Source organism: Anomaloglossus baeobatrachus, chromosome 6 (genome assembly GCF_048569485.1).
Source record: "Anomaloglossus baeobatrachus isolate aAnoBae1 chromosome 6, aAnoBae1.hap1, whole genome shotgun sequence".
Classification (NCBI taxonomy): Eukaryota; Metazoa; Chordata; class Amphibia; order Anura; family Aromobatidae; genus Anomaloglossus; species Anomaloglossus baeobatrachus.
Window position 1 is genome coordinate 82,249,929 of NC_134358.1, and position 27,347 is coordinate 82,277,275.

At 46.5% G+C, this 27,347-nt stretch overlaps 1 protein-coding gene across 1 annotated transcript in view; it reads right to left on the bottom strand.

Moving 5' to 3' along the window:
• Positions 1-2,032: 2,032 nt before the first annotated feature.
• SNX31 (sorting nexin 31) overlaps positions 2,033-27,347 on the bottom strand; it is a 77,533-nt gene continuing 52,218 nt past the window's right edge. The window contains exons 10-14 of the mRNA XM_075316238.1: positions 16,721-16,924; positions 13,859-13,948; positions 4,298-4,375; positions 4,170-4,211; positions 2,033-2,542 (exon numbers count right to left, since the gene is read on the bottom strand). Coding sequence (XP_075172353.1) covers positions 2,522-2,542; positions 4,170-4,211; positions 4,298-4,375; positions 13,859-13,948; positions 16,721-16,924 — 435 coding nt within the window. The 3' untranslated portion in view covers positions 2,033-2,521. The remainder of the gene's footprint in view (positions 2,543-4,169; positions 4,212-4,297; positions 4,376-13,858; positions 13,949-16,720; positions 16,925-27,347) is intronic.

Below are 27,347 nucleotides of genomic sequence, written 5' to 3' on the forward strand. Positions count from 1 at the left end.
GGAAGAGGGGCTAGTCAGTGCAGTTGACAAGACTGACAGCTTGTCAGGGACTCAAATAGTTGAACAAACAGTGAGTCAGTCAGAACTTGACATGCTGACAGAAGGGAGTATGGTTGCCAGGGAGAGTATGGTGAGTAGTCACTGGACTGAGCACCGGTGGGGTGCAGAGCCCTAGTTCAGAAACATGCTTTAAGCCCACCTGATAAACCTGCCCGGTGAGGGAATCATCACGGTTCCTCAACAAAGTTAGTGTCTGGGGCACAGCAGCAAAGATGAAATAGGGACTGAGGTCCGACCCAAGACAGGTTCAAGCTGCCTGCTGTACGGGCCAGGACTGAGACCATAAGACCAGGAGGGGACCCCAGAACACTAAGCTACAGGGACCCACCAACCACAGACAGGTGCATTGAAGTAAAGCCCACCAGATCACTACACCGCCACTGGGAACAAGGGAATACCGGATTACCTGAGGCCCAGATTGGTAGAGACCAGCACCAGCCGGGTTGCAGCTACTCCAAACCAGTGAATAAAGCACAAGTTAAACCGCAGCCCCTGTGTTGTCCGAATTCTTCTTGCACATCTGCATCACCACACTCCAACCACCATTCTCCTTTGTGACTTCGCTCTACTTGCTGAGAGTCATAACATCCAGGCTGCCCAATACTATCAGTCCCAGCAGTGAGACTTTTCAGCGGCAGCTTTCCCCACAGCCGCATACCGCAAGTGGCGTCACGAAAAACACTATTTTTATTTTTTTTCCTTCATTTTCCCCTTTAAGCGACCCCCAGGGTCATGGAACCGGGCAGTGGCCACCTGTGATATGTCCCAGTGAAACAAAGCCCCGGACCGAGTAACCCAAGGCCATGGGGTGTCATTTTCCATTGACTTAGATTGCACCCGCTATTCTTAGCGAGTACTGTCCGCTACTTGCATATTCGTTAACAGCATAGGATGTACGAATAGTTAACTACTCGCTCAACACTAGTCACCATCTATGTGCCGTTCTCATGTTCGGCAACACTGCTATGTACCACTGTACAGTCACCATGTGGCAGTAATATCAGTGTTGACCATGCTGTTAATGAAAATAAAAAAAAAAAAAAAAAAAAAAATAAGCCATACAAAAGGCCATCTGCTGACATTCCACCACAAAGCAAAAGTTAGGTTGCCCCCTCCCCCCTGTATCCCTAGCTACGCCTCTGCACTGACCAACAACATAACCGTATTGCCAATTCCTAATACATGATGCGGAAATCTTCCTTCTTTCATCATATCCCTTGGGCCTCCTGATGATCTGATGACTGGTGGGGAAACGCGTTGAGGCCATGCACATAGCACCAGCTTGAGGGAAGTACCTTTATCCTTTATTTAGGAATAACATACTGGGAGCATATTGTGGCAACAGGTGTTTGTTTTCTGTACCTTGTTTATTGATATTGAGGTATTGATCCTCTAGTGTGACTAACTATGGAGCATCATGACTCCTGTTAGTTGTGAAAATTGTAAGGTACAGTATTTATCATTAATTGGTAGGGGGTTTTTTTAGGGATAGTGAGGGTCAGCCGTCGAGGAACGGGGGCGCCCAGGGTGTCATACCCTACGTTGATAGGCAGAGCCAGACAGTGACATATTCGGGTCACTAGATTATAGAGGTGTGTACTGGATTGGTATTATATTGTCATATCTGCCTACATATATTTGGCTACCCCTGATCTATATGAGCTCCTTATTTTATATCAATTTATTGTTTGAGTTTTTGGGTTAATCACCTGGGCGATTTTATTATCTAATAAACTGAATTTTAAAGGGATTTGTATTGCACGTTGTAAAACCCACTTTAAAACATTCCCACTAGTATTTCTTATTGTCAATGAAAGTTCTTCACTCGTGCACAATTGTTCACTCAATATTAAAAACAAAATCACAATAAAATGCTGATTATGCTTAATTTATTATATATATCTATTAAAATATACAAAATGCGTACAAAATGTGACACTTCTGGTTTATCTTCTTTACTTTATCCCCATCAATAAAAATTACCATACAAACTATGTAATAAAGACAAAAGAAGCCAACACAGATCCCTTTGCTGTATAGTACACCCTTCTTAAAGGAGCCAATACATGTTAGATTGTGGTTGGTGAAACAACTGTTCTGCTGAACGCCCCAACTTAACTCATGAGAAAGTTTTAACAAGCCGACCATTCGTGTGTGTCAATGGAGCAAGCAGAATAAATCATGGTTGGATGTCTAGGGCCATGGCTTCCCTAATGTGCTTCTCTGTAGAAATTGTCATTGGTCACTTCCTTCCATTACGTAGATCACTCTAGACTCAATATCTGCAGGTCAGTGCGGCTTTGAGGCAAAATATATCTTTATAAAATGTACATAATGTAAGTGATCGCAGCAACATCCCTGCAGACAAGGTACAATATTCACATTGAGGATGTAGAATAGCTTCACATTGCTGTCAGGCAGATTCGGGGAATCATTTTCTTAATTACGGAAAGGCTGAACCTCATTTTGTAGTGACATCAACCTGAAAAAAGGAGAAGACATGAAAGATTGTTTATTCCAAAGACTGCAGATAATCATACGCAAGGCCAAGAATACATGTGGCGCCCTTGACAAGCCAGGGGCCACAGGTAACACACATACACACACACACACACACACACACACACACACACACATTCAGCAGTTCACAGCAGTCATCCCCAGTGAGACCTGATTTCTTCCTTGGGTTCAGACAGACACACCAGGTGGGCGGAGTCAGGCAGATGGGCACACCCACCGAGGAGTTTAGCTGGCCTGAGGCAGGAAACAAGCCCAGGCAGAGGAAGAGAGGAGGTCTGCAGAGAGGCAGACGCAGACTGGGGCCTAGGTTGGAGCCTAGGGCCCTCGTGTAGCAGTCAGGCAGACGGTAGTGGCCATCTGCGAGTCGGGAAGACAGTCAAGTGGAACCGTAGGTAGCCGGGGCTGGGCGGTGGCCCACCGGTACTGAACCGGGGAGCCAGCTGGAAACCGGAGCGCAGGAGGAACGTACGGAAGGTGCAGAAGAGGACTTACATTACCAACCTGGGGTCAGGGGAAAAACACCGCAGCCGTCTGTGGGACCCGTCCATCCAGCTGTGTGTTTACCGAGAACTGTGTCCTCATCATTGGCTGAGTGAGTACCATAGTGCCGTGCGGCACAGCGCTGCCCCCGCACCTCTCCAGGCCCCGTAGCCCGCCTGCCATCCATCCCTACTCCAATACCGGGCCCCGGGACAACCAACCCCCTACCCACGGAGGGGTGAACTTGCATCCAGGCCGCTCCCGGGATCCCCCGTCCAGAGCAGCGGTGGTGTCACCAATCTCACCACAACCGTGGGTGGCATCACGGACAATATCCAATCCCCCCACCCTTTTCACTCACGGGCGAGGAACGCCGCTCGAGTACCCGGGATCCGGCCCACCGCTCGAGCCACCACCGAGCAGCAACAGCAGCAGCCGGACCCGAGCAGTGGGAGAGCGCAGCGTCCCCTCCTCCGCCCACGACATATATTCCAAAGACGGCAGATAATCATACGCAAGGCCAAGAATATGAGTGCACATTTCGCTGCCCGAAGGTACCTATACACAGGAAATCTTGGCCCAAAATTCCCATGTCCTGTAAGCGCCAGGTAGCAGCTTACCTCAGCACCAAAAACAGGAATGATCGGCCATTGGAATCTTCCGTCAGGGGTGGATGTGGGGAAGAGTTAGGAGGACCCCATACCAAAAAAGATGGTCATATGATCTCCGACATTGGCTATGTTCACACAGTATCTTTTAAATAACCACAAAGATGCAGCATTTGTCCCCAAAAACCTCACCCGTAGCAAAAACCCATCATCAAAAAATGCATACGTTTGAAGAGGAGGAGTTTTTCCCAATGTGGTTTTTTTTTTTGTGAAATCTATTAACTGCAAGGGCTCAAAAATAAAAAAAAAAATAAAATGTAAAAAAATTGACATGCTGCATCTTCAAAACTACAGCCAAAAAAAAAAAAGACGCAGTGTGGACAACAGAATAAAAATCTCAGACTTTGCTCGGAGAAGGAAATGCGTGGATTTAGGTGCATCTGTTGATTACCATTGGAAGAGAACACCAGATTTATTTTTATTTTTTTAAAGCATACTTACAATTTTTATCTTTCTGGGCTTTTCTGAGGTTCCATTGTCCTCCTATATGGAAAATAAAAATTAAACTATTTAAGTTTATATAATGTATAGAATTTCTGCATAAAAGTTAATTGGAAGATGTTACTTACAATCTCAAGGTTCTCCTTTGCAGGAGTCACTGGCTGTTCACTCGATATTTTTTTTAACCAGGTACTTAAAAGGAAACCCTGCATGTGACAAGACAGATTACCGAGTCAGTATCTCAGACAGAGGTCTGGCAGTTTACACCACTCTAAAAGGCCACGTCTTACTAAGACATCGCTAGTGACATCGCTGCTAAGTTACGGTTTTTGTGACGCAACAGCGATCTTGCTAGCGATGCCGCTGTGTGTGACATTCAGCAACGACCTGGCCCCTGCTGTGAGGTCGCCGTTCGTTGTTGAATGTCCTGGACCATTTTTTGGTCGTTGCTCTCCCGCTGTGAAGCACACATCGCTGTGTTTGACAGCGAGAGAGCAACAATCTGAAGGTGCAGGGAGCCGGCTTCTGCAGACGCTGGTAACCAAGGTACAAAATCGGGTAACCAAGCAAAGCGCTTTGCTTGGTTACCCCATATTTACCTTGGTTACCAGCATCCGCAGCTTCTAGAAGCCGGCTCACTGCACACGTAGCCAGGGTACACATCGGGTAACTAAGCAAAGCACTTTTCTTAGTAACCCGATGTTGACTATGGCTACCAAGCACAGCATCGTTACACGGGTCACTGGTAGCTGATCTCTGATGGCTGTGGAGATCTGCCTGATTGACAGCTCACCAGCGACCATGTAGCGACGCTCCAGTGATACCTGCCAGGTCAGATCACTGGAGCGTTGCTAAAGGCCCTGACACACAGCGAGATCGCTAACAAGATCGTTGGTGTGTCACAGTTTGACGCAGCAGCAATCTCGTTATGTGTGACACCTACTAGTGAGCAGGCCCCTGTTGTGAGATCGCTAGTCGTTGCTGAATGGTTGGGACCATTTTCTTGAGAGGCGATGTCCTGCTGGGCAGGACGCATCGCTGTGTTTGACGCCTACCAATGACCTAGCAGTCCAAACGCCCGCCGAGATAGTTATACAGGTCGCTGATAGTTACTGCGTCGTTGGCAAGATCTGACTCTGACATCTCACCAGCGACCTCCCAGCGGCTTACCAGCGATCCTTATCAGGTCACAGTTTTCGGGATTGCTGGTAAGTCGTTAAATGTGACGGGGGCTTAAGTGTGACAGTACCTTAAGAGTTTGACGATTATCTTGCAATGTAAACTAAGTGCGGATCAGAACATGCAAAATGCTCGTTCAGATGAAATTTTGTGCAGCGCATAGTATCGTTATCAGTCGTGCATCATCCTCCTGTGTAGACCAAACTTGTGCTGCCGAGAATGATGGCAACCAATATGTACTGAGCGATCCATTACAGATTACTCAATGCGCATACTTTACTAGTTAGGCCGGTTTCACACATCCGGCTTTTCGCCGGTTTGCCGGATCCGGCGCTCTCCCATACAGTGACTACAGTACAGTGACAGCGCAACAAGCGCCGGTCACGTGCTGTCATGTGACCGGCGCATGTGACCCGGAAGTTACAGCGCTGTCACTGTACTGTATTGTCTGTACGGGAGAGCGCCGGATCCGGCAAACCGGCGAAAAGCCGGATGTGTGAAACCGGCCTTAGAGATTTAAATGCCAGCCTAAGTCAATTTGTGATCATGCCGTGCCTCCTATGCGTCCATTTACACAAACTGACTGCTGATCAGTAACCATTTACAATTAGGTGGTTGTTTAGCTTCTGTGGTAACAGGCTTTTAATGGCAGCAATTAAGGGGCCTTATTCCTCAGTGCTGCTTTTCAAAACTTAAGTGAATAGCACCCCCAATGGGTGAAAATCCAACAGGCAACAGCCTCAACCAGTTTCAAAACGGATTAAGGCTATGCGCGCACAGTGCGTTTTTCGTGGCGTTTTTGGGTGCGTTTTTTGGCCTCAAAACTGGATGACTGCTTCCCCAGCAAAGTCTATGAGTTTTCAATTTTGCTGTCCGCGCACAACTGTTTTAAGCTGCGTTTTTGAGCTTAAAAAAAAAAAAAAAAAAAAAAAAAAATGGACATGTTAATTCTTTCCTGCGTTTTTCCCCCCATGCAATGCATTGGAAAACCACAGAGATCAAAAACGCACCAAAATGCAGCCAAAAACGCACCAAATCACATTAAAAACGCATGCGTTTTGCCGCGTTTTTTGACACTGGTGCGTTTTTAGCGGCCAAAAACGCACAAAAACGCAGCGTCAAAAAACTTAGCCTTACCCCTTAAAAACAGCTGTTATTTGCGATCGTGGCATCCAAGTGATAAAAAAAAAATAGAAAAAAAATAAACCCACTTGTGGGTTTAAGTGGATAGAAATTTTATAATAGATCTATATCTATCTAGCGTATATATTTTACACATCGTGGGTACGGAAAGTATTCAGACTCCTTTACATTTTTCAGTCATTTCAGCCATTTGGTAAATTCAAAAAAACAAATCTCATTAATGTACACTCTGCACCCCATCTTGACAGAAACCCCCCCCCAGAAATGTAGAAATTTTTGCGAATTAAAAAAAACCCCCTGAAATATCACATGGTCATGAGTATTCAGACCCTTTGCTTGGACACTCATAAGTCACATGCTGCCCATTTCCTTGTGGAGATGGTTCTACTCCATTGGAGTCCTGCTGTGTTTAATTAAACTGATAGGACTCTATTTGGAAAGGCGCACACCTGTCTATATAAGACCTCACAGTGTGGAGGTGGCCTGAGCAATAGCGTGTTTGTTCAAACGTAATAAGAATATCTATGTAAATCAAAATGTAGTTGCATAATCATCTGTGTGTATGTAGCAATCGCACAAATTCATATGATTTTAAGCTGTATAGTCATGAAGGGGTTACCAAGGATAAGTGAACAGATGTGCAAACAATGGAAGTTTTTATAACTATGAGCAAAAGTTTTATCAGTAGTTTTCACACAAAGAATGTATAACGAACAAGAGATGCATTTCATAACATGCTGGGAGAAATTGGGGCGTGGAATCCTCCCTAGACTGTGTTCTAGCTTCAAGGTTAATGATGCATACTGTATAATTGACTATCCAATACACGAGTTTCAGTTGGTGATGCTGGCTCAAAGAGAGAACATGTTTCATGTGTTCATTGTCTGATTCATTAATACTGGCACTGATATACAGCTAATACGGCACCGGTCTCTGATACCCTGTATGAAGACTCCCATTAGCAGTCTTACCCAAATTTCTCCCTTGACAACAGCTCAATGCATGCCAGACCAAATGAGAATCATGAGGTCAAAAGAAACTGCTCAAGGATTTCAGACAATTGTGGCAAGGCATAGATCTGGCCAAGGTTACAAAATAATTTTTCCAGTACTCAAGGTTCCCAAGAGCACAGTGACCTCCATAATCCTTAAATGAAAGTAGTTTCGGACCACCAGAACTCCTCCTAGACCTGGCTGTCCAGGCAAACTGAACAATCATGGGAGAAGAGAGCCTTGAGAGGTAAAGAAGAACCCCAAGATCACTGTGGCTGAGCTTCAGAGATGCAGTAGGGAGATGGGAGAAAGTTCCACAAAGGCAACTATCACTGGAGCCCTCCACCAGTCAGGCCTTTATGGCAGAGTGGCCCAATGGAAGTCTCTCAGTGCAAGACATATGAAAGCCCACAAAGTTTCCAATAAAAAAAAAAAATAAAAAAAACCAAACCCCTCACAAAAACACACCACACACCATGAAGGACTCCCAGACTGAGAAATAAGATTCTCTGGTCTGGTGAGGTGGAGATAAAACTTTTTTGTGATAATTCTAAGGGGTGAGATGGCCCTGGGGTGGGCCTCCCTCCGCAGCGACATCACCTGGTCATCAGCGGGCCACCAGGTGAGTGAAGCGCTGGTCAAGGCCCATGACGGCAGAGGAGCTAGAAGCGGAGGTTGAGAGGATTGCTGACCGCAGCAGAAACGGGAAGTAGTCGCCTGGAGAAACAGAATGCTGGTGGCGATCCGAAGTCTGCAGCTGTCCGTGCAGCGGGGCCCGCCTGGAGGCGCCGCCCATGCTCAGCCCAAACCACCGCCAGCGACAGAGACCCCGCCACCGGATGTCTCCGGCCCGACTCCGGGTGAGTCCGATGCTACCCCTTCCTTACCTGGTGTGTTGATCCCGCCGGTGCTACCATCAGAAGCGGGTGAGACGCCCACGCCATTCCGACCTGAAGCGGTTGTAACACCCTCTCCGCAGGAGAGGGGTCCGGGTGTCCTGTCCTCGGCTCACCTGGTTGCTAAAGGCTCAGTCGTAGAGCTGCCGCTTACCCGACCTGAAGCGATTGCAGCACCCTCTCAGCTGGAGAGGGATCCTGAAGTCCTACCACCGTCCTGCCCGGCTACTGAAGGCTCGACCCCAGAGCTGCCACGTACGCGACAGGAGGTCACAGCACCCTCTGTAAGAGAGGGAGACCATGTTGGTTTACCTAAAGCCAAGGCCGCGCTGCTGTCCCTGCGCTGACCGGAAGAGATCACAGCACCCTCCGCCAGGGAGGGAGAACAGGTTCTGCAATCAGTGGCAACCCCCACCCTGTCACCTACCAGACTTAACCAGGTTGCAGCAAACCTCAGCAGGGAGGAAGAGATGCAGAGCGCTTCACTCACCTGGTGGCCCGCTGATGACCAGGTGATGTCGCTGCAGAGGGAGGCCCACCCCAGGGCCCTCAACGTCAAAAGCCTGCAGAGAGCGACGACGGGTGAGAGCCGGTCGCCCACGCCCCCTTGTGGAGCCCATCCCGGGGAGTGAGCAGTTGGAGGCCCGGGACCTGCAAGAAAAGCAGTCCCTGCGGTGGGCCGGATCCCGGGCTTGATGTCCCCTTCACCTGGGAGTAGTGGAGGAGTTAAATTGCCGTAAGGGGTGGGGTTTCATTGTGGAAGCAGGGGTGAAAGAGGGGATGTGTGTGTCCCGGCGGGAAGTGTAATCCCATTTGCAGCGGGGTAAACCTGGCCGTGACCTGTACATGGGGGACATGGTGGAGTCTATGCGGCATATGGGGGAGAGCGGCTGGTTCACTTTGGATGTGATGCCATGTCCAAGGGGGACCTCAGTGAGCCCAGGCTCCACCCCCACCGCTTTGACCAGGTCCCCATTGTCACCACTGCCAGGGGACGCCCATGACACGACCTCCAAGGGTCGGTGCACTGAAGTATCAATGACTTTGGAAGGAGGAAGTCAATTTAGAACAGAGAAAGTATAGGTTAGAATGTTTTATATAAGTTAAAAGTAACTTAAGTAAAATGTGCCCTCAAGGACTTTTGAGTGAAGTCTTCAAATATTCTTAGCACCAGGTTATGTGCACTTTATATGGACCACAGGTTATGAACTGGCTATAACCACAAACTCTCGCAGTGTACATAGTTACCCCAGTGGTACTAACCCCAGAGTGTGCCTGTTGATGGGGCATGGCTCTGCACCACCAAGGGGGCACGCCCGTTTATGGGGCCTGCTCTCCAACACAAAGACAAAGCAGGTAGGCCTGTTTATGTGGCCTACCCTATGCCACCAGGACAAGACCAGGTCACAAAAAGGACTGGTGATCACTCAGTATTCGGGTCTTTGGTTAAAGACTCGTGGGTGGTGGTATGTGTGTCGCCCCAGGGATGCTGATCCTCTTCAGGGACGCCACAGGGCTTCTTCAGTATGGCAACAGGTACTGTTAGTTTTGTATGTCGTGATGACACTCACGGCTTGTGGTCAGGGATGTGGATGACCGCCACTACAGATTTTACGAGCGTCTGGGGCTGATGGGGTGTGCAGTCAGATGATGTAGCCTCCCGTGAGCGAGGCAGGCCCCAGGGGCTCGGGTGAGCAGAGTAGCGGGTCCGGAATAACACAGGCTGAGTCCAAAAGCCTTTTTAACTGTTTTTTTACTCACTTTGATGTTACTGTGAGCTGACCCGGGCGTTTCTGTGATAAACCAGGTAGGACCAGGGGCTCCTTTGGGCCAGTCTGAGGGTAACTGGTTAGCTAGCCTTCCTAGCACTTCTGTGTTCGGATAACGCCCTGACCTGGAGTACCATGGGTGTCTATCCAGGGAGTTGCTACTGCTTTTTCTCCCCCCTGTGTTTGGCCCGTTTGCCGGCAGCGTAGACCAGGTGAGATGGCTTCAAGCTCTGTCTCTTTATGGGTCCCTGTGTTGTTGCTGAGGCTCGGACTCTGAGGTTGGTGAGGTTCCTGTAGTTCTCCTCACCGGCAGGTTTAGCAGGTCGTTAAACTGGAGTCTGCTCTAGGGACCTGTACCCTGTACGTGCCTAGTCACCAGGAACACCCTTCTGCAAGGAAGAACGGCAGAGGATCCCCAAATCCAAGGGTGAAAAACCTTGTATCATTCCCAAGAATACTCATGGCTGTACTATCTCAATAGGGTGCTTCTACTCAATACTGAGCAGAGGGTCGGAATACGTACGACCATGTGATATTTCAGTTTTTCTTGTTTAATAAATTTGCAAAAATTTCTACATTTGTTTTCCTGTCAAGACGGGGTGCAGAGTGTACATTGAGGGAAAAAAAAAAACAAAAAACAACGAACTTTTGAATTTAGCTAACGGCTGCAATGAAAGTGAAAAATTGAATCACACGCAAATTTTTTTTTTTTTTTTTTAGAAAATATATATCTACCTCTACCCCCTTTCTCGCAGAACATAGCTCAGGTCACACTTAACCTGTGCTCTGCTGCACACTTGCAGTTTTGGGGATTTTACATAAAATCCCTGATTTGTTTCCATCAAAGCTCTCCAATGTGACTGAAGCAGATGGAGTCACTTTAGACTCTTGTCTCAGCGGTGTGCCATCATTTTAGCAGTCTTTAGTGCACAAGTGTGGTTGACCAGTTCTATCTGCACAAAAAAAAACAAAAAAAAAACAAAAAACATACTAATGGATACTAAATACAATGCCAAACCAAAAGTTTAAAGTGACTGCATGTGCATTGTATTTTTGTTGGATTTACATGGAAACCCCGTATAAGTGCTCAGCGTAGAACACAAATGTGATCCCAGCCTTATACGGAAAGTGCAAAAAAAAAAAAAAAAAAAAAAGTTACGTACCCCAAAATGTTACCAATAGCAACCTCTAATGTTTCCCCACACAAACTCAAGGGGCTCCCAATTTACTGTCCTAACAAAAGCTCTGGAAAGAGCTACATTGCTCCCTTCCCCCAAATTAGATCCAGTAAAATCTATGCACTCAAATCCAAATGCCCCCTCCCATTGAGCCCCACTACCTAGACCACAGTAAGTTGCCACATTGTCATTACTGTAACAGGGAGAACCCACTTAATTTATAGGGTGCATGTCACAAGCTGCGCACAATGTATCGGCACCAATAGGCATGTTTGCAAATCTCCAAAGGAAATAAAACAAAGACATGTGGTATGGATGTTACAAAATAGTCAGCGCAGCTGTAGATTAATTCTAGAGGTGCAATTTCCAAAATGAGGTTGAGATTTTTCTGCCGTTCTGGCACCCATAAACCAATCCAGCAATACCTCTGCTTTAAAAGCCAAACAGTGCTCCTTCCTTCTCAGCCCGGATGTGTGGCCAAACAGTTTGACATATGGAGCATCACTGCATTCAAGAGAATTTGAGCATTCAATTTTGGGTCCAATTTCACCTATTAACTGTTAAGTGAACAATTTGCAACCATTGAAGAAAAAACAAAAATGCAAAAAAAAAAAAAAAAAAAAAAAAAAAAAAACAAACACACCACAAACTACCCATTTCCATGCCTAAATATTAACGTTCTGCGAGTCACTGGGGGGGAAGGGGGGGGTTTGGATTAAAAATCCTCACTACATCCATAGATGAATTCAGTAAGTAAAGTTTTCAATATAGGGGGGTGGGTGTTTCTGCTCCAACACCTCAGGGGCTCTGCTAATGGGAGGCCACAAAGGATATCTGTATTCTAAAAAGCCAAGTAGCACTTCTTCCCATCCACCCCCCCTTTGATTTTTAATCATTTTGGTACATTACAACCTGTATTTAAATATTTTTGTAATCCAAATGTGTGTGACGCATCAGCACTAAGTAGTCCAAGTTGGGGAAGTGGAGGAAAAATAAAGATAGGCAAAAATGAAATTTAAGGGATAAAATAAAAATTGCCATGTGCAGATGTAATCTCCCCTTTTGCTGTGAAGCCCCTACAATTTTTTCATGCAAGCAATTCCCTTCATAAGTCACATGCTTAGTAAAAGGAAGATCACCTGTGTGCAAACTAAGGCTATGTGCACACATTGCAGAGATTTCTTTACCAAATCTGCATCTACTGCCAGAAAAAACAAAAAAAACAAAAAAAAAAAAAAACATTTTGCCTCTTATTTGCTTTCATTGGTGAATACACAATCCCAATCTCTGATAATCCCCAGAGCACCATCAAATGGAAGCAGCATGGTACCACAACAAATCTGCCAAGAGGGCCGCCCACCAAATCCCTCAGCCTGGGCAAGGAGGGCATTAATCAGAAGCAGCACAGAGCCCAAAAAAGGTAACCCTGAATGTGTTAGACTTCCCAAGCAGAGACTATATCTGTCCATTTGACCACAATATACCACACATCTTTGATTTTGCCAAAAAGACATGTGGGGGACTACTCAAATATATGGAGGAAGGTGCTGTGGTAGTAGGAGATTAAAATTAAACTTTTGGCCAAAGTAAACGCCATGTCTGGGGCCAAACCAACAGAGCTCAATACACCAAAAACACCATCCCCACAGTGAACTATGGTGGTGGCAGCATGATGCCTCCCCTATAGTTTTTTTTTTTTTTTTTAAACAGAGTTCGGATCACATGTGGGACAGAGTCCCCATGATTTTTGGATATGCTCCCTCTAGAACTATGGCAAGATGAGGACTCCGACCTATTGAATTTGCCTGTTGAGTCTGGCAGCAGCTCAGCACAGCCACTGGGGCCTCTAGGCTACATTAAGGCAACATACCCAAGTATCTTTACATAAGAATTTGTATGCCAAAGTCATAAGTGAAATTTTTAGAGAAAAAAGAAAGATTGAAAGCTTGAGATCTGTTCTGTGGTTTTGGCATAAAATATATGTGTGAATGAAAGTTTACAGGTTTGCTGCTGGGTTAAGTTTCCACAATGAGCTTTTGATACTACGTCAAAAACTGTTTTACAGTTCCAGCAAAGTGAATGGAATTTATAGAAATCTCATTGAGGAGGAGGAATATACACCAAGGACCCGGCCCACAAAGACCCGCCCCAAAGCACACAAAGTGAAGTGCATTCTGCAACTTTTATTACAGGTATTTCAGCAACAAAGATCCGATCTTTCTACAACAGGTACGCCTGGATTCAACATCTTAGTACCAGTATGGCACTGCCTTTACTTTATATAGCAAAAACCTGGTGGTGGTTTCCCTTTAAATGGGAGCATGACTTCATAAAAACATTCGTTCCATTTAAACCCCCTCAGAAAATATCAGGTGAGGTGGATGTTCTCAGCAGTCATGCACCTATTTAACAATTTAAAGCCGGTAGTAGCCTTATGCTGCATCCCAGCCTCGTCAGTGCTGTCCCATCTGGCCTTACCCTTGCTTGCGGTCATTCCCAAACTTACTCCACATTGTTAAATCCACAACGTACCTGGTTTGTCCATATCGTAACCCACGTCAGGACATTTTCCTTCATGAAGCCCAATTTGAACTCTTGTTGGTCGCAGTCCTTATCTGGTTGCTGAAAAAAAGCGAAATACATGCCATTCTGTATCCTAAAGCTTTATTGGCGCTGTTTGCATTGCTCCATCCACTTACATTCAGATAAGTGATTTTGTAGCTCCCCTGGTTCCTACATAGTGCAGCATTACCAAACCCACGCCATCACAATTAGAAGGAGGTTGTCAGTTCTTGAACATTTGGGCAAAGGTAGGCAATAATTGACAGTAACAAGTTAGTTAGCTGTTGAGGCCACTGCTGTAACAGTCACTCCTCCACTGTTCTTCACTCGCAGGCTGCAGCGTTGATGGCCGTTCTACAACATGAGTGATGTAGCTAATCACTTGGCTCTGGCCTCTGGTGATGCCAAGGGAATGATTGGCTGCAGCGCTTATCTGTTGTAGATGGGATGTCATGGCTGCAATCATGTAAAATAGAGGCTGCGGTGGAGCAGCGGATTAATAAGTGGTTAAAAAACAGAAAACCTTTTTTAAACCAATCTTCTCATTTTTCATGGAAATCTAAAAATCACTGGCTTGACTACCTCTATACTTCCCAAGCACAGTTGTTGCGGACAGGGGCCGGGCCGCTACAGGGGCTGCTCGGATCCAGGTTCGTTACTGTGGCTCGAGTGGTAGCTGGACCCGTACAGCAGTCAGTCCTCACAACTGTAGGAAGGGGGTATTTACAGGGGGTTGGTTTGTCAGTGACGCCACCCGTGGATTGCAGTGAGACTTGGTAGCACCACCGCTGCCTGGTGATTGGACGCCCGGGGCTGATGGATCGGGGCAGCAGGATGGAATCCCCTCCCCGGGTAGGGGAGGTGTAGTCCTGGGGCCCAGGTACACGGGAGTGGTGGCTGCGGAGAGTGTCATGCAGGGTTGGACTGGGGATGGATGGTGTACTCACAGTTACAAAGAATTGCACAGAGTCCCGTGGTAAACCAAATTGCCAATGACGGTTGCCTCCGGCGGGTGTACTCAGGTCCCACACCCTGGTGTAGCAAACTGGGGTCCCTTCCTCCTGCACTCAGTGTTTATGTCTTAAATGGGACAACTCTGCTTGGAACGGTGAAGTCCACTCCAGGTACTTTGTATGTTGGGAGCTGTGGCCCACGAAATTTGACCCTTGGGATCTTTGTGGGTTCTGGCGGACAACCTATCCCCCGCGTTGGGCTTCCGTTTCTCTCTGGGCTTACTGTGGAACATAGCCTGAAACCTTGCCCCCGGCTGGTCAATTGACAAGGGGCTTGAAACCTCTCTCGCCCTAGGGTCCAAGCACCCCGACTGCACAGGCTCTGGACCGGATTCCTGTTGTCGGCACCGTCGAGCTACAACCCTGCCCCGGTCCACTTAAGGTCTCCCGTGGTCCTGATTGCCGTCTGCCACCTAGTCTGGTAGTCCAGGGGCCCCAACCCCTGACCCCCGCTGTCACTTCACACTCCTCTACTTCAACTGTCAGAAATGTTCTATTGTGTTTCCACCCCTGACACCTCAGGACCCCTAGGTGGGCCCTCCAATTCGCCTGGTACCGCCCACTGGTGTGTCCCCATTGCCATGGGGGTGACTAGGCTTTACTGGCTGGTGTTGTGCACCTGGGTGTGGGGTTTGTGTTGGTATGCCAAGGAGGATGGAGTTTTGTACCTGAGAGATTTGTACAACCTCTGACTACCTGGTTTTGCCAGGGCGTCACAGTAACCTGTTCAAGTGCCTGCAATTAGGAAGAGTATATCAGGTGAGGTCTGTGGCCCCCATCAAATGTGAACAATGAAACCAGTCTCTGAGAAAGCAGCCCGAGTATGGACTGCGATGTACAGAAGAGGCAGCAGGTCTCCTGATCCCAACTCCACACCTTACAGCATCTGTCCTTTACTCAATTCTCAATCTATGAAAATGCTAGTGCATGCCCTTAATCTCCTGCCTCGATTACTGCAACATCCTCCCTGCTAACACTCACACCTCCAGTCCATCCTTTACTCTGCTGCCAGACTGATCCCCTTAACTCCTTACCACCACCCCACTTCTCCCCTCTGCAAATCCCTCCATTGGCTACCAATCCTCCACCGTATCCAATTCAAACAACTAACACTGACCCACAAAGCCATCCATAATCTGTCTCCACCGTATACATCTCCAAGCTAATCTCCCACTTCACTCCAAAATGTAATCTCCGGTCCTCCCAAGATCTTTCTCCACTCATTCGCTCCTCATGCAACCGCCTCCAAAACGTCTCCCAAGCATCCCGAGTCTTCTGCAATTCGCTACCTCAACACATCAGATTATCTGCTACCCTCACAAGCTTCAAACATTTTAACTCATCTGTTCAGAGATGGCTATAGTCTCCAATGACCCTACTGCCTCATCACCGTGCCAGAACAGCCACCTCACCAACACCCACCTATTATCTACTCCCCAATATCCTATAGAATGTAAGCCTGCAAAGAGGACAGTCAGTTGTCCAGGTCAGGAGACCCTTTCAATCTGCACATGAAGCTCCACAGAAAACTGACATGGCTATTTGACGCAGTCCCTAATCCAGCCTTGTCACCATGTTCGTGCACAATGGACTTTTGATATGCCACTTGATTTTTTTTTTTAGCACAATTACCTGTACATACTGAAAGGTCAATGTATATTACACAGAATACATACTTTTTTTTTTTAGGGGCTATAGACCACCATTACAGACCTTTACAGCATTGTTGTGTTATATGGCAGTGGATAAAAGCTGTTATATTTGATCGGTTAGTAAACCAATTTATTTTTTTTATTTTTTTTACACTAAAATTACTTACATGGAGGAGTGCATCCCAGCCAGCTATTTTACTAATATGAAGATTCATTGTTTCTGTCCGGTTGTCGGGTAATTTAAAGGTGCAGCAGAGTTCATTATTTCCCACGAACATGGAGACCATGGTGTTGGCATTAAGATAATCTGAAACACTTGGGTCCATCCTCTGGTAACCGTAGTGCTCTATTGTTTGCAAATACTCCAAGATCTGCAAGATAAAATGTCCATAATTTCAAAATAGGTCACGCGTTAAAGCTGGGTTCACACTAAACGACAGCGACAACGACGTCGCTGTTACGTCACCATTTTCGGTGACGTAACAGCGACCTTGTAAGTCGCTGTTATGATCGCTGCTTAGCTGTCAAACACAGCAGAAGCAGCGATCATAAGGTCGCTGTGCTACATGTTCAGAGAGCAGGGAGCCGCGCTTAGCGCTGGCTCCTTGCTCTCCTGCAGCACACATCGGGTTAATTAACCCGATGTGTGCTGCAGCTACATGTCACAGTTCAGAGAGCAGGGAGCCGCGCGCACTGCTTAGCGCTGGCTCCTTGCTCTCCTTGCTACAGTATACATCGGGTTAATTACCCGATGCATACTGCAGCCACATGTCACAGTGCAGGAGCCGGCGCTGGCAGCAAGAGCGGAGGCTGGTAACCAGCGTAAACATCGGGTAACCAGGGAAAGGTCTTCCCTTGGTTACCCGATGTTTACGCTGGTTACAGCTTACCGCAGCTGCCCGTGCCGGCTCCTGCTCGCTTCATTTCGTCGCTCTCTCGCTGTCACACACAGCGATGTGTGTGTCACAGCGGGAGAGTGACGACCAAAAAATGAAGCTGGACATTCAGCAACGACCGGCGACCTCACAGCAGGGGCCAGGTCGTTGCTGGATGTCACACACAGCGACAGCGACGGGACGTCGCTGCAACGTCACAGAAAATGGTGACGTAGCAGCGACGTCGTTGTCGTTGTCGCTGTGTGTGACACCAGCTTAAGAGTTTTAGGAAACTCAGCTATAGCTCACATCTCGTGTTATTTCTCCCCCTTTTTTTGGGTAGTGAAGGGGGTCCCTGCATCAGCTCAGACTCATGCATGTAAATGAAGCCAAGTATATTATATACACAAAAAAAAAAAATGTGTGTACACTAGTTTTCAAAATGATTAAGAGCAAAAATAGGGAGACATTGGGCACTGATGACAGATGGAACCAGACACCTGCGATGGAGTAGAAGACTAAGGCTGGAGCCACACAAGGCACTACTGTGAGCACCTCACATGACACTCTGCTCCCGCTCTGCTGGAGTGTAAGCCGAGTGTCGTGCCACTATGATGCGCTGAGGTCAGGGCAGGCACTGCGGAAGAGAGGGAGGGATTAATCTCACCATCTCCTCCATTGTCAGCTGATTCATATATTGCACAGCACTCCCATTACATCCCTGTAATGCAAGGTTTCTCTCGCACCCATAGACTATGGGTGCGAGTGAAAACTAAATCGGATTCCATCCGGAGCATGCTGAGATTGTTTTCTCAGTCCGCTTAGGGCTGAGAAAAAATAAAATTGCTCATGGGCACGACCCCATAAGAGTAACATGGGTCCGAGTGGAATGCGATTTTTTATCACATTCCACTCTGTTTTTCTTGCCGTGTGTCCTTAGGCTAATAGCACTACACGTTTCTTGGATACTCTGTCCCCATCTTCAGGCGCTTACAACATGGCAGGTGATCACCACTTCATACAGCCGTGTCTGTTGGAGAAATAGCAACAAGTGGAGCTATGGTGGAAGTACAGCACATGAGGATAGTTGATCTGTTACAGTTAGTGTAGTTCTCCTAGACAGTATTGTACAACCTCAGTTCTTGTGTTAGGTCTCCATGTTGGCTAGTGGTTATTTTAGGTCACAAATTGAAAAGCAAGGAAAAAAAAAAAAAAAACCTGACCAAACCCTGATCTTGTGGCAGGAAATCTCCTTCGCGTCATCTGCGTTTTTGGTGTGGTTTTTCGTGGCTTTTTTTTGGTGAGTTCTCTACAAAATGGCTTGTAGCAATAAAAAAAAAAAAAAAAAAATGTTGCAAAGCGCCGCGAAGAATTGACCTGCTCTTTTAAATCTGCAGCAAAAAGGCAAGTAAAGTGGAACCTTGGTTTAAGAGTAACTTTGGGAGCATTTTGCAAGACAAGCAAAGCTTTCTAAATATATGTAACTTTATTTAAGAGCAATGCTTTGCAATAAGAGCAAATACTCACAGTGCACACTTCCGGTTCTGTCGTTTCATCACGCTCTGACCCGCTCTGGAGGTAACTTTATGCACATACGTGCTGTACACAGTATATCATTGTACTGTACAGTATAGTATATACTATATAGCATGTCTATCAATTTGCATTTGTGGACAGTACTGCACATTGCTTGTCTTGTACCTCCCCGTACACCAACTATTCTATTGTAAGCTAAAGTGCAGTTTAATTTGCTATATGTTTTTTTACTGTACAGTATTGTATGTGTACAGTAATAATTTTATATGAATACAGTACAATTTGTATTACTGTAATAAATTTGTATAAATACAGTAAATATTTTTGGGTTGTGGAACGAATTGTCTGTGTTTCAATTATTTCCTATGGGAAAATTTGCTTTGATATAAGAGTAACTTTGTTTAAGAGCGCACTCCCGGAACCAATTATGCTCATAATCCAAGGTTCCACTGTATCTGACAAAACAGTCAGGAAAAAAATCTGCAGGTGTTTGTGTGTGCGCATGAGGCATGAGATTTCAGAAATCTCAGACTTCACTGGTACTGTAAGAAGCAGCTTTTTATTAGCATGGATTTGCATAAAACCAAGGCATAGCTGCAGCTAAAAAACGCAACAAAATCTTACCAAAAAAATCCCTGTGTGAACATAGCCTTAGTCGATAGAGTTCAAGCTACAACTGGTCACATCTCCACCAGAACCTGCCCCTGCAATGTTTGCTTCTGTCGTTGGGCATTGCCGTATTCACTCTGGGCACCAGTGGTGATCAAGGAGATGTCAGAGGCAGAAGCTCTGGACAGTGTAGACCAGAGGTCTCGAACACGCGGCCCCCGAGGCTGCTTGTTGTGGCTCGCAGACCCCGTGGCAATCGCAGTTCTATGCCCATGGGTCGGCACCAGCAGGACTTTACTACAATTGAATCATTTGCAGTACAGCACAGAGTAGCTGTCTGCACTATATTGGCGGGCAGCAGCCTTTGATCAGATGCAAGGAAGTTATGTCGCTGTATGACATCACCTCCCTGCATCTGATTGGCCGGCGGTAGCCATTGGTATAGTGCAGACAGCTCCTCTGCGCTGTACCGCAAATTATTCAATAGTAAAGTCCTGCCGCCACAGACCACCAAAAAGCAGGTACGTGCTCACAATCAGGACCCGCTGTGTCCTGGACGCGGCAGGTCCTGACCTGAGGGGCCACAAGTCTCCTCCGCAGGAGACCACAGCTGCCCGCAATCAGGGTTTGAGGTGCTGCGGTCTCCTCCCTGTTCTCCCAAGGAAGGGCATGCGACTCTGCAGCATAAGTTCATTTGCTGCGGCCTCTGCAAGCTGCACCGCAAGTCAGTTTTCACTGTTGGCCGCAGAAGCACAGTGGGCATGGGATTTTTAGAAATTCCATCCACTGTGCCTGTACTGTACATCGCAGCGTTTTGGACACAGCTGAAACATGCTACAATCAAAACGCTGCAAACACTTATTGTGGGCATGCAGCCTAATAAGAGAATGAAGGAAAGGTAGAGACTTTTTTTTTGCATATTACTAGAGGATGAGCACAGTACTGTAGACAATACTGCAGGGCACAATGATTAGCACAATACCACAAGGATGGGCACAATACTACAGGACACACAGATTGGGACATTACTAGAGATGAGCGAACCGGTCCCGGTTCGGCTCGAGGTCGGATCGCCGAACGGGGGTCCAGTTAGAGTTCGGTTCGTCGAACCAAACTCGAACGTATAGGCTATAATGGGAGGCAATCACAAACACATAAAAATGCATTATAAATGTACACAAACAGTTAATAAACATTGCCATAACACTTACCGGTCCTCGCGATCCCTTCTGCACTCTGTCTCCTGCCGCTATTCCATCCGATGATCGCTGAATCCTCCCGGTGACCTGCACTCCAGCAGAGATGCAGGACCTATCGTGACGTCAAAATAGCCATGTGACCAGTCACGTGGCTATTATCTCATTGGCTACAGACTGGTCACATGACTATGACACGTCATGTAGGACCTGCGAGTGCATCTCTCCGGTACACGGTGCACATGTGTATCGCCGTGTACCGGCGACATGCTCTAGCACACGGTCGACTCCCCGTTCCGTTAGGGACCGGCTGACACAGCCGGTCATTAACGGAGATCACCGTTGCCATAGCAACGCAGTTAGCGGTGACGTCACCGCTAACCGCGGCTCCGAGAGCACCGTTGCTATGGTAACGCATCTGTCAGCGTTACCGCTGACAGCCAGCAGTGATCACTCACGGAGTGAAGGCTGCACGCTGCTTCACGATTGTAGTGAGGATTGTACTGAGGATGAGGTTCCCCAGCCCATGATGGGCTGGTGCACCTCATCCTCACTACAATCGTCACTACTACTACACTAGTGAGGATTGTAGTGAGGATGAGATGCCTCAGCCCATGATGGGCTGGTGCACCTCATCCTCACTACAATCATCACTACTACTACACTAGAAAGAAAGAAGACAGAAGAGCAGGATCGTGGAGGGCTGACAGGGGGTAATAAAGATGGAGTCTCTAATGTTTTCTGTGTATTTATTTCTATTAAAGTATTTTTTCTCTGTGTGGTGTTTTTTTTAACCCTTTATTGGAGATTCTTAATGGCCGGGTCAAACGTGCCTGACATTAAGAATCTCTGGCTTAATACTGGCTAGTAAAACAAAGCCAGTATTAACTCATGATTACCCAACAAGCCACCCGGCTCCAGGGCTGTTGGAAGAGTTGGATACAGCGCCAGATGATGGCGCCTCTATGAGAGCGCCATTTTCTGGGGTGGCTGCGGACTGAAATTCGCAGCAGAGGCGCCCAGAAACCTCGGGCTAACCTGTGCTGAGGATTCCAATCCCCAGCTGCCTAGTTGTACCTGGCTGGACACAAAAACGGGGCGAAGCCCACGTCATTTGTTTAATTATTTCATGAAATAAGTGAAATAATTAAAAAAAAAAAAAACGGGCTTCCCTATATTTTTGGTTCCCAGCCGGGTACAAATAGGCAACTGGGGGTTGGAGGCAGCCCGTGGCTGCCTGCTGTACCTGGCTAGCATACAAAAATATGGCGAAGCCCACGTCATTTTTTTGGTGGGCAAAAAACTTCTGCATACAGTCCTGGATGGAGTATGCTGAGCCTTGTAGTTCTGCAGCTGCTGTCTGCTCTTCTCCAGACAGATAGACAGCAGCTGCAGAACTACAAGGCTCAGCATACTCCATCCAGGACTGTACGCAGAAGTTTTTTGCCCCCTGAAAAAATTATGTGGGCTTCACCATATTTTTGTATGCTAGCCAGGTACAGCAGGCAGGTACGGCTGCCCCCAACCCCCAGTTGCCTATTTGTACCCGGCTGGGAACCAAAAATAAAGGGAAGCCCTTTTTTTATTATTTCATGAAATAATTAGAAAACAAATGACGTAGACTTCGCCCCATTTTTGTGTCCAGCCAGGTACAACTAGGCAGCTGGGGATTGGAATCCGCAGCACAGGTTGGCCTGAGCTTTCTGGGCCCCACTGCTGCGAATTGCAGTCTGCAGCCGCCTCAGAAAATGGCATTTTCATAGAAGCGCCATATTCTGGCGCTGTATCCAACTCTTCCAGCACCTGCCTGCTATACCTGGCAAAAATATGGCGAAGCTCACGTCCTTTTTTTGTAGTTTTTTGGCAAAAAAAATAAAAAATGCTTCCCCGGATTTTCCATTGCCAGTGAAGGTAACACCAAGCAGTGGGGGTTAGCAGCCAGTAGCTGATTGGATTACCCTTAGCTAGCAATACAAAAAATGCAGCGGGAGCCCATATATATTTTTTTTAATTATTTATTTAAATAACTAAAAATAAAATGGGCTTCCCTGTATTTTGATTGCTGGACATCACAGTGCTGTAAAAATAAATCTTTAAAAAAATGACGTAGCGCTCTGCGGTATTTTTGATTCTCAGCGTAGATAAAAGCAGACAGCTATGGGTTGCCACCCCCATCTGCCTGCCGTTACCTTGGTTGGCAATCAAAATACAGGGAAGCCCATTAATTTTTTCTATTTAAAAAAATAGTTTAAAAAAAAAAAAAAAAAGACGTTGGGTCCCCCCATTTTTGATAGCCAGCTAGGGTAAAGCAGACAGCTGTAGCCTCAAAACCACAGCTGGCAGCTTTACCGTGGTTGGGGATCCAATGTGGAGGTCCCCTCAGGCTCTTTTTTATAATTATTTTATAAATATTAATTACACAATAAAAGTAGGGTCCCCCCCAAATTGGATCACCAGCCAAGGTAAAGCGGACAGCTGTGGTCTGGTATTCTCAGGGTGGGAAGGTCCATAGTTATTGGGCCTTCACAGCCTAAAAATAGCAGGCCGTAGGCACCCCAGACGTGGTGCATACACTAGATGCGCCAATCCTGGCGCTTCACCCCAGCTCATTCCGTGCCCTGGTGCAGTGGCAAACGGGGTAATAAATCGGGTTGATACTAGCTGTAAAGTAACCTGAGATCAAGCCCAGCAGTTTGTGATGTCATGGCGTCTATTAGATACCCATCATCATAAACTGTCAGTACTAAAAAAAAAAAAAAAAAAAAAAAAAAAAAAAAACGACAAAAGAAATTTGAAAAAACAGTACCCAAAACATTTCCTTTCACCAATTTATTGTAAGAAAAAAAAATAAAAGGGGTCCCACGACGACTCTGGACCGTCTAAAATATGGGGGGGGGGGGGGGGGGGGGGGGGGGGAGACACTCAGGGAACGTATCCCCCATTTTCTAGGAGTGCGGACCCTTCATGTGAGGAGTGTGGACCCTTCATGTGAGGAGTGTGGGTGCAATGAATCTGCACTCACTCTTCTCGGGTCCACAGCAGCAGAGTCCATGTCGTAATGGTTGCTACCAAAGCTGCAATGCCCTGCTCATGAGGTAAGGGCATGCCTAATCAGGAGAACTACTGTAGAGGAAGCTCTGCTCACTGGTATATAGGTGCTCAGAAGTAATAGATAAAATTAGTGAGTAACCTCGGCACTCCAAATCTCCCAGACTAAGTCAGTAAGTCACAACGGATAGTAATGCAAAATCACTCTTTATTGGTCCGTATTAAGAAAAAAAAATTTTCTCATAAGCATATATGTTTTTGTCCAAAACAAGTTACAAATGACGTTTCGGCCTGAGCCTTCGTCAGATTGGACTTATCTGCATGTAATCATGAAAAATGACAATAATCAGTATCACATAAGAGTGAGAGAACAATAACAAACTCGAACAATGTAGAGGTACAATTGGGATGCAGCAAAAAAATTGCAACACAGCAAGAAATGAAACACATGATACAAATGTCATAATACAGTACAAGGACAATATAGTAATGACAAATATGGGGTCAGAGTAGGCTTAGACAGCTCTGGTACGAAAGAGATGTCAATCATAAAGTAACATGTGCAGTAGGTGTAGAGCTACAGTATGCATGGCAGAGCTAATGGGTAGACTGACCATAGAAAAAGAGTGGAGAAAAAAAAAAGAGTGGAGAGAAAAAGAGTGGAGAGAAAAAGAGTGGAGAGAAAAAGAGTGGAGAGAAAAAGAGTGGAGAGAAAAAGAGTGGAGAGAAAAAGAGTGGAGAGAAAAAGAGTGGAGAGAAAAAGAGTGGAGAGAAAAAGAGTGGAGAGAAAAAGAGTGGAGAGAAAAAGAGTGGAGAGAAAAAGAGTGGAGAGAAAAAGAGTGGAGAGAAAAAGAGTGGAGAGAAAAAGAGTGGAGAGAAAAAGAGTGGAGAGAAAAAGAGTGGAGAGAAAAAGAGTGGAGAGAAAAAGAGTGGAGAGAAAAAGAGTGGAGAGAAAAAGAGTGGAGAGAAAAAGAGTGGAGAAAAAGAGTGGAGAAAAAGAGTGGAGAAAAAGAGTGGAGAAAAAGAGTGGAGAAAAAGAGTGGAGAAAAAGAGTGGAGAAAAAGAGTGGAGAAAAAGAGTGGAGAAAAAGAGTGGAGAAAAAGAGTGGAGAAAAAGAGTGGAGAAAAAGAGTGGAGAAAAAGAGTGGAGAAAAAGAGTGGAGAAAAAGAGTGGAGAAAAAGAGTGGAGAAAAAGAGTGGAGAAAAAGAGTGGAGAAAAAGAGTGGAGAAAAAGAGTGGAGAAAAAGAGTGGAGAAAAAGAGTGGAGAAAAAGAGTGGAGAAAAAGAGTGGAGAAAAAGAGTGGAGAAAAAGAGTGGAGAAAAAGAGTGGAGAAAAAGAGTGGAGAAAAAGAGTGGAGAAAAAGTGGAGCACCCTTTGGTGCCTTTCATGTGGCACTAAGGGGTGCTTAGCTTTGTATTTAGCCAAAAAAAATGAAAAAAAATGACGTAGGGTTCCCCCTAGTTTTGTAGCCAGCTAGGGTAAAGCAGACGGCTGCAGCCTGCAGACCACAGCTGGCAACCTCACCTTGGCTGGTAATCCAAAACTGAGGGCACCCCACGCTGTTATTTTAAATTAAATAAATAATTAAAAAAAAAAAAAACAAAAAAAAAAACACGTAGGGGTCCCCCAAAATTGGATCACCAGCCAAGGTAAAGCAGACAGCTGGGGCCTGATATTCTCAGACTAGGGAGGTCCATGGTTATTGGACTCTCCCCAGCCTAAAAATAGAAGGCCGCAGCCGCCCCAGAAGTGGCGCATCCATTAGATGCGCCAATCCTGGTGCTTCGCCCCAGCTCATCCCGCGCCCTGGTGCGGTGGCAAACGGGGTAATATATGGGGTTAATACCAGATGTGTAATGTCACCTGGCATCAAGCCCTGGGGTTGGTGAGGTCAGGAGTCTATCAGATACCCGACATCACCAACCCAGTCAGTAATAAAAAAAAAAAAAGACGACAAACACATTTTTATTTGAAAAACACTCCCCAAAACATTCCCTCTTTAACCAATTTATTAGAATGAAAAACAAATCCAGGTCTGGTGTAATCCAAGGGGTTGCCATGACGATCCACACTGTCCCAGTCAATGAAGAGCAGGATGTTCCCCATTGGCTGGGAGAGCAATGCAGTGACCTGAGCTAACATCAATGGGTCAGCCCAGGTCACTGCAGGGGGGGTGACAAGTGCTGCTGTCAGCGAGGTACATTACCTGCGCTGATCTCCAGCACACTGACAGCCCCTGTCACTGAGTTCAATGACCGGGGCCTTCACACCAAGTATCGCGAGAGGTCCGTGACGTCACCGCTAGTCAGTCTCGGGTCGGAAGCGAGAGGTGATGTGACAAGCGGCGGCCATGGAGGACAGTGACAGCGGCTGAGGTCGGGATGGCGGGACTTCATCACCGCAGGTAAGCCGAGCGGGGTGTGTGTGTGTGTGTGTGTGTGTGTGTGTGTGTGTGTGTGTGTGTGTGTGTGTGTGTGTGTGTGTGTACATGCCGCGGGCAGGAGGGGGCGGAGCGAGCTGAGCGGGGAAGTGTGGGCTTCCTGCCCGTAACTAAGATAAACATCGGGTTACTAACCAAAGCGCTTTGGTTGGATACCCGATGTTTATCTTGGTTACCAGCTTCTGGCAGGCTGCCAGCGATGGCTCCTGCTCACTGTGGCTATAAAAAGCCCTGCTTTTTGCTGCTAGAACCGTTCTCGAACGTATCTAGAACTATCGAGCTTTTGCAAAAAGCTCGCGTTTTAGTTCGATCTCGAACAGCCCCAAAAATCACTCGAGCTTAGAACTGGAGAACCTCGAACCGCGAACCGCGCTCAACTCTAGACATTACTACTATGTTGGCTAAGATTACTATATGATGCTGCTAATTTTAAAATAATATTACAAGAAGGTGATAAAATGTATTTTTGCGCCATTAAAAATGTATGTATCTAACCTTAAAGTGCAGGTTTGTTCTAATAAACAAGCAAAAAAAGTGATCCAAAATGATGTATAGAAAAAAATACCCCCATGGATTCATTAAAAAACAAAATGTCACTTTGTCCTGCAATTTTTTTTCTATACGCAGCCCGTACACCAGGCTGAGTTTGAGACCATATCCTGGTGTAGACCATATCCATCCATTAAGGAAACTTCATAGATGGATAGAGCTAGAGGCTCTGGACAGCATAGGCCGCCATCTCCTTTAGGCTATGTGCCCACGGGACAATGTACCCGCGGATTTTGCAGCGTAAAAACCCGCGGATTTATCTGGATTTTTGTGAAAAATTCGCAGGTTTAAGTGCAGATACTCCCCATGTTAGCCTATGGGATTTGGGGAGTGCTGTACCAATGCTGCGGTATGTGCGGCTGCGGAATATGCTGCAGATTTTCCGCAGCAGCAAGTAACTTCATGTCAATTATTCATACGGTAATATCTGCGGAATTCCCGCTCCTCCACTATGGAGATACAGGGCAGGAATTCCGTAGGTATTTCCACACTTGTCCCGCAGGTTTACCGCAACAAAAATGTTCAGAACCCGCAGCAATGG